The 7,911-nt window shown below is 46.1% G+C and overlaps 1 protein-coding gene across 1 annotated transcript; it reads right to left on the bottom strand.

Annotated features, from left to right (window-relative positions):
* Positions 1-503: 503 nt before the first annotated feature.
* On the bottom strand, positions 504-7,465 carry LOC121133089. Its single transcript, XM_040728814.1, is given in 7 exon segments — positions 504-593; positions 1,112-1,532; positions 2,887-5,212; positions 5,215-5,670; positions 5,673-5,796; positions 5,798-6,978; positions 7,153-7,465. Coding segments are annotated over 7 exon segments (4,911 nt in total).
* Between the last annotated feature and the right edge of the window lie 446 nt (positions 7,466-7,911).

The raw sequence follows: 7,911 nt of genomic DNA, 5'->3' as shown, positions 1-7,911 counted from the left end.
ACAAAGCGAAGACCCCACGCCCTAACGGGACTCTCCTTATATAGAGGATTTCTCTCGCCTCGGACGTGGCAGTTATTTACTGGTTCAATTATGTCACCCGAGGTGACGTAAGGCACAGGCACCCCCGGCCTCGTGGGCAGGGAGCTCCTGCTCATGCGCAGCAGGGTTGTTATAGCAACTCTCAGGCGGATGTCAGCGCCATCTTGCCATGGCGTGGTTCCAGGGCAGCGCCCAACATCTCCCCCTTTTTATTTTAATAAAAGCACATAAAAGTGTCCCAACTGGGCTGCATAGGCTAAAACACCCATCCTCGTGCAATGCAACAAAGTCGCTGAGGGTGCAAGGGCTGTTCTGCCGACAGTTAATGGCCACCTCGTCACCAGAGACAGAAACCAGATGAATGGCCTACATCCGTTGATCACCGTCAGGCTCTGCAGCCCATCAGGGTTCGAAACAGATGAATATACCCCATATAGCACCTTTCCGCGTGCAATGAGACGAGCTCAGCGGAGTGCAAAGGCTGCAATATCAATGATCACCTTCTCTGGTGCAAATGTCCAAAACATTTCGGACTCAGAGGTGAAAAGGCTGATCTATTGAAGCAGGGGCAGAGAAATATAGCCGGAGTCTGCCAAGGTGACAGGGAAAGCCAGAATGAAATGGGGATAATCAAAGGCTATTCTCCACGCTTTAACATGGTGAGCCAGACCTCCGCCGAGGCCCCATACTCTAGAGCCGCGAGTGCCTGTGTAATCATGACTTTATCTGTTTTTGCCTTTTTGAACATTTTGCAAAACAAAAAGAATAAAATTGCCATTCCGAAGCAGAGAAACATCCCGAAGAGTCCCACCCCCACCCATTCCTTGAAATAAGAGAAGACAGAAGAGATCCATGACGACAGTCCTTCTTGTAGGGAGACATCAATTCTGGTGGAATTAACCTGCAGGATCGCTGTTCTCAAGTCCCGCAGTATCTGTTCAAATTCGAATGTCCAATTCTGTAAAATGAACTGAGAAAGACTTTTGGACAAATTAGCCGCTCTAATAAAATTTTCATATTGTATTGATGTAACACAAAGTCCAGGCATTTTATATTCACATCCTAACCGCGCCAATTGCCATAAAATATCCAATTGTTCTTGAACCAGGTCGATGCGCTGATTAACCAGCATCAACCCTCCCTGAATTTGAGTATTTGCCGAACTTTGTCGGTCGAGCGCCACTGATACTGATGATGAAAGACCATTAAGAGTATCTGCCGTTTGTACAGATGTGGATAGGGCCATTGCCGAGGCGGTCACAGAGGCAGCCACTGCTGTAGTGGCCACAATGGCTACAATTATGGCCGAGATGCCGAAATCTCTTTTTGTGCGTAGCAGAGACAAGCTACTCGGGGCTTCCACCGGCACGGGCACAAACCTCGGCATTCTAGTCACTACAGCATAAGAATATTTCGTGGCATTCCAGCATAATGTATAAAAGCACCTCTTGGTATCACATCTTAATTCCTCATTCTCACCTATAAAATTATTGCTTACAATCCATAAAAAGGGGGGCCAAACACAAACTGGTGATGGGGCATATTCTTTTCTAATAAATTCTTTATGCTTCATATCTGAAGCTTGCCAAGTGCCGGAGCCAGATCCCCCCGAAAATTTGCCCTTCCAATTGTAAGAGATTTGTCCTTTTTCCCCAGCTCCTCCTCCTATCATTACCATAGGAGTCAAATCCGTACAGCTTCCATTTAGGCCACATAGTAGCCATTGATCAAAGGGATTGACCCAAGTTGTCAAGGGTGTCATATTCAAAAAATGATGCCCTAGGCTGGGTGAGAAAGTGAAGGTATTAGGGCCTACCCAGTGTTGATACCTAAATTGACATCCAGTCCAAGGCAGGATATACTCTTCTGATTGAATCCCTTTACAAAATGGGGCTAACTTTGGCTGATCATGGGGAGTAGCATTAGTACTAACCGGCAGCGGCCACCATCCGTAAAGGATGGATGCATTAGCTACAATCTCTAAATCAGTTCCCCAACTAGCCTCGCCTTGCCGGGCAGCCGATTGATTCCTCAAATTAACACAGTTAATACTATTTTTATTATCATTTACTTTGGAAAAATGAAAGCATAAGCTTCCTCTTAAGGAGAGGGAGCGATTTTCTTGTACTGCATGAATCTGATTATCTTGGGGCAAATAAGCTAGCCCTAGCTCTTTATTGGTGGAAAAAAATCTAGGAAACACTTGTGCATTATACATCACCGGCATGGGGAGGGAAAGGTCGACATGATTCCCCATCTTCTTTCTCCCGTTGCCCTCCAGGCTTGAGCCATGATCATTATCATCAGGGTTCCCCATCTTACGAATGAGTCTTTCCGGAACCCAGAACGGATTGTCTTCATCCTGTGGAAAAACACAGACAGCTCCCCTGGACCTTATCAGGATAGGATCCGGGCCTTTCCATTGATTAGTTAGCACATCTTTCCATTTCACCCATTCCTTGGGCCTTTTAGGTTCTGTGCATTGTCGCTCAGCCGCACTCATCCCTGAATCATCCAAGTTCAAAAAATTCAGGGTAAAGAGTGACATGGCTATGGCCACTCTCGGTCCAGGGGTAGCTCCATTATTGCTCCCCCTTTTTGCTTTAATAAATATGATTTAAGTGTCCGATGTGCTCTCTCAATGATGCCCTGACCTTGAGGATTATAGGGCAATCCAGTAATATGAGTAACTTGCATTTGTGCACAAAATTGTTTAAATTTTTGTGAAGTATAGGCAGGCCCGTTGTCGGTTTTAAGACAGCGGGGTTTGCCCCAGGCACTCCAGGCCTCAAGACAGTGCTGAATCACATGAGAAGCCTTCTCCCCTGAAAGTGGGGTGGCAAAAATATTCCAGAACAAGTATCAACAGAAACATGTATATATTGCAACTTACCAAAAGGGACATAATGGGTAACATCCATTTGCCAAACTTGTAAGGGGATCAAACCTCTCGGGTTAATTCCTCGATGGGGGACAGGCAAAAACTGACAGCAATTTTGACATTGTATCACTATATCTCTAGCTTCTTTTCTGGTTAAAGAAAAGCGTCTGCGTAATGTCTCTGAAGTAACATGAAATTTATTATGAAATTCTTTTGCAGCTATTATGGGTGAAGAAAGCGCAACAGCTGCAAGTCTAGTGGCTTGATCAGCGAGCGCGTTCCCTTTTGCCATGGGGCCGGGAAGACCAGAATGAGCTCTTATGTGTTCAATAAAGAAAGGATGCCGCCTTTGCAGCAGAGCAGCTCTAATGGCTTCAAATATGTGAGCCACCTTACTAGAAGGTCTAATCAACCCGGCAGTTTCAAGAATTTTAACTGCATTAACTACATATAATGAATCTGAAACAATATTAAGTGGGCCCATAAATTGTTGTAAAACTTCCAATACCACGAGGCATTCAACGACTTGTGGGGAAGATTCAGGAAAATGTTTTATATAAGTCATATCATTTACAACATAGGCCCCTTGTCCTGTTTTAGAACCATCTGTATATACTACTATCCCATTCTTAATTGGGGTATTAGAGGTAATTTTTGGGAAAACTAAAGGCTGGGCCAAAGCAAACTGTAAAAGTGGATGCCTGGGATAATGATTATCAAAGGTCCCTGAAAATGAAGCACATAGGACTGACCAGTCGCTAGAGGTGGCGGCCAAAACCTGTATTTGATCCGGAGTATAGGGGCTAATAATGATATTAGGCTCCAGACCAAAGTATTCTATTGTCATTTTAATGCCTTTTATAACCAATTGTGCAACAGCAGCTGGATACCAATCAACAATTTTAGCAGGGGAAGCTCGAGGATGGACCCAGCATAAAGGCCCTTGTTGCCAAACAACAGCGGTGGGTAGACCTTGTGTGTTCAAGACACATAACAAAATTGGCTGGGTATAATCTATCCTATCCAGCTGGGCCTGAGTTATAGCTTTCTCGACTTTGCAAAGAGCCTCGCTTGCCGAGGGATCCAATTTCCTTGGGGAGGTGATATGCGGGTCCCCTTCTAAAATATCAAATAGAGGTTTTAATTCAATGGTGGGAATTTTTAAAAAAGGTCTTAGCCAATTAATATCACCCAATAACTTTTGAAAATCATTTAGAGTTTGTAACTTATCTTTTCTAATTTCAACCTTCTGTGGTCTAATGAAATCAGGTCGGATAACCGAGCCCAGGAATGATCCGGAGTCGGTTATTTGTACCTTTTCAGTGGCTAGGGAAAGTCCCCATTGACTTAATTGCTTTTGTAAGACAGGGAACATTTGCTGTAAAACTGTAAGGTCTTGATGACATAACAGCACATCATCCATATAATGGATAGACAGGACCTGCGGGAACTGTCTTTTAACTGGGGCAAGTGCCTGATCAACAAAGAGCTGACAGATGGTTGGACTATTGGCCATTCCCTGAGGCAAAACTTTCCATTGGTATCTCTTATCTGGTTCTGCATGATTTAAAGAAGGTACCGTAAAGGCAAAACGCGGGCGATCAACGGGATGTAAGGGTATGGAGAAAAAACAGTCCTTAATATCTATGATCAGAAGGGGCCACCCTTTTGGCAGGGCAGTGAGTAGAGGCAATCCTCGCTGGACCGGACCCAATAGTAACATTTGTGCATTAATGGCCCTTAGGTCATGCAACAAGCGCCATTTTCCCGATTTCTTTTTGATAACAAAAATCGGAGTATTCCAAGGCGAAGTGGATGGTTCTATATGACCAAGGCAAAGCTGTTCTGTAATTATTTTCATGATGGCATTCAGTTTCTCGGAGGTTAATGGCCACTGAGGAACCCATACCGGGTCCTCCGTCTTCCATGGTATGGGTCGTGCTGCCTCAGTGGCGCTCAAGAAAAAACCCAAGCCCGTTTTACCTTCATGAGGTCGGGGTGATATAGGGCGGGGATTGCCTTGCTCAAGACGTCCCAAGCCCCGGCCTTCTTGAAACCCCATCTTTTCCATCATGTTTCTAACTGAGGGCGAATAATTATTGGTTAAGGTAAGGCCCATTTCTGTTAGGATGTCTCTACCCCATAAATTAACTGGTAAGGGTAAGACATAGGGGGTAAATTGGCCTCTCAGCCCTTCTGAGGATTCCCAAGTTAGGGCACTAGAGCTGATGTCAGGGCTGGATTGATATCCCAGCCCCTGTAGAGAATGAGAGGACTGTGTGACCGCCCAACTTTTGGCCACCAATGTGTTGAAATAATACTTTTGTCAGCTCCTGTATCCAGAATGCCCTCAAAACTTTTGCCATTAATTCTAAGAGTTAACTTAGGCCTTGTATTTAGTGCCACAGTTAAATAGGCCGAGTCCGTCCCTGTGGATCCCATCGGACCCTTTATATCTTGTGAAATTTGATCTTTTGCTGGAAGCAATACAAGCTGAGCTATCCTATCCCCCTTATGGATGGAGAAAACACCTTGGGGGCTGGAACAAAGAATTTGAATATCTGGAATATGGTGGTTATCAATTATTCCAGGATGTACAATTAGTCCCTGCGCAGTAAGGGCACCACGGCCTATTATAAGTCCTATCATACCATCAGGCAATGGGGGATGCAAAGGTGCCGCAGGCACTGGATGGACCCCCATATGTGGCATTAGTAGGACTGAGGTGGCGGCACGCAAGTCCATCCTGACGTCTCTTGTGGAGTCGTCTCCTCCTCGGAACTGGCCTTGGCAAACTGAGTCCCATATCTTTGCGGGCCCCGGGATCGGGGGCCCACCTGGCCGTTTTTTGGCTCTTGGTCAGCTGTACCTGGTTTACGGGGGAAGGAGATTGCCCTTAAGGTCTCTTATGGATCTGCATTGGCTTGCCTTATGGTAGCCTTTCCCACATCTGGCACAGATAGTATCCTGACCCTTTTTTAGAGCTCGACATTCTTTTTTTAGGTGCCCTGGCTTTCCACAATTAAAACAGAGCCTCCGATCCTTGAAGCCCGTCGGCTTTCTTTGTGATTGAAGAATGGCAGCCGCCAAGCCTGCATTAGTAAGCGGTCCTCCGAGTTCTCTGCATACCCTGAGCCAATCATCTAAACCTTTTCCTTTCCTAGGGGCAATTGCTGTTTTACATTCTTGTGTAGCCTGCTCGAAGATGAGCTGTTCTATCAACGGCTTAACCTGCTCTGTATCTCCAAAAATTCTTCCTGCCACTTCCGTCATTCTTGCCACAAAATCGGAAAACGGCTCCTGAGGTTGTTGTATAATCTTGGTAAGTTGTCCACCTGCCTTCCCTTTCTGCGTAAGTGACTTCCATGCCCTAATTACCAGGGTGGCTATTTGAGCATATGCGCCCCAAGGGTAATTAATTTGGTTCACAGCATAGACTCCTTGTCCTGTAAGCAGATCGAAATTCCATTCTCTCTGCTCTGGGGTGAGTGCTATGGCGTTAGCCCTCACCTGTGACTGGGCAGCCTCATGCCATAATGCTCTCCATTCCATATATTGCCCCATATTTGGTAATACTGCCTTCACCACCATCTGCCAATCGGCAGGAGTTAGGGGATCCAAGGCAAGCCTTTCTATCTGCATAATAGTAAAGTTGGCATTAGGTCCATAATTACGAACCGATTCTGCCAATACTTTTATCTGTTTATACTCAACCGGAGTATGTACCCGCCCTCCATTCTCTACTTCGAAAACGGGGAAGGTGAGATGGACCTTTCTTCTAATTTTTTCAGGTAAAAAAGAGAAACTATGTAAACACCCTTCATAAGGGGGGGGAGAGAGCGGCATAGGCGGAGCAGATGGAGTTGCTATTGCTTTTGCTGAGGCCTTGCCCTTGGGCAGCAGTTTAGAGAAAAACTCCCCATCCGGGTGATATCTCTCCGCCTCGTACTTTGCAGCCTCTTCTTCTAATTCTGTCTCATCTCCAGGGTCTAGAGAGTCTTGTTCGGAATCAGAAGACTCAGAAGTAGCGGAGCTGCCGAGGTTCAGCGCCTCCAGTTCTTTAAAAGGATACATTTGACCTGTCCCTTTAGTGGAAAGGCCAGGAAGGGCATCTGGTTTTGCTATAATGTTCTCTCCTAAAACAGGAGGGCTCTTTTTCTTAGTTTTTCTTTTGTGTACCACCGTCTTCTCGCGCGCGCCTGACCTCTCACTACGTTCGGTTTCTGACATACTATCCTGGGCTACCTCGAGAATGGCCTGACCCTCTACAATGGCCGCCTGGCAAGCTTCATCCTCAATACAGTTCTTCACTAGTTTCCATACTGCCTTGGTCCCTATCCTTAGGTCTCTTTGCTCTAGGTGTCGATCAAGATCCCTCCCCAACTTATTCCATGATGCCAGGGTGAGAGAGCCAGAAAGGGCATACCAGGGTGCCACACGATCGACCTCCTTGACAAAGCTCCGAAACGTCTTTCTGTCAACCTTGATATTTCTCTGCTTTAATACAGTCTCCAAGGTAGTTAATATGGATTGAGAGGACCCCATGGTGGCTGCAGCTTACCTACGTCTGACTAATCACCACCGTTACCAATGGTACAGATGCTCGCGGCTTATCTACGTCCGTCTTACAGCAAATGGGGAAAAACGAAAGCAAAGGACAGAAGAGACTGTTCAGGCCCCTTTATCTACAGGAGGCTTAGGTGACCAGTATAAAGAAGACAAGAACAATACCAAGGAGGACGATTGCTTCAGGCAAACCCTCCCAAGGCGGAGACAACCCCAGACCAAAGTCCCAGATCAGCATACCTCTCCGAACTTACCTGCCTGCAGTTCTGAATCCTCCTCGTTTCCAAGGGGTCTTCGATGGTGCGGACGATGGCTTGGTCAGTTTTATTCCCGGGTTTCGGCACCAGTTGTCCCGCGCTCTATCTCGCCCGCAAGAATGACGCGGCACACGATCAGGATCCTTCTGCAGTAAGCTTTATTGCCCC

Source organism: Mesocricetus auratus, unplaced genomic scaffold (assembly GCF_017639785.1).
Source record: "Mesocricetus auratus isolate SY011 unplaced genomic scaffold, BCM_Maur_2.0 Super-Scaffold_100020, whole genome shotgun sequence".
NCBI classification, from domain to species: domain Eukaryota; kingdom Metazoa; phylum Chordata; class Mammalia; order Rodentia; family Cricetidae; genus Mesocricetus; species Mesocricetus auratus.
Note: the sequence above shows the minus strand (reverse complement) of the source record. Positions and strands in the feature narration are given on the sequence as shown.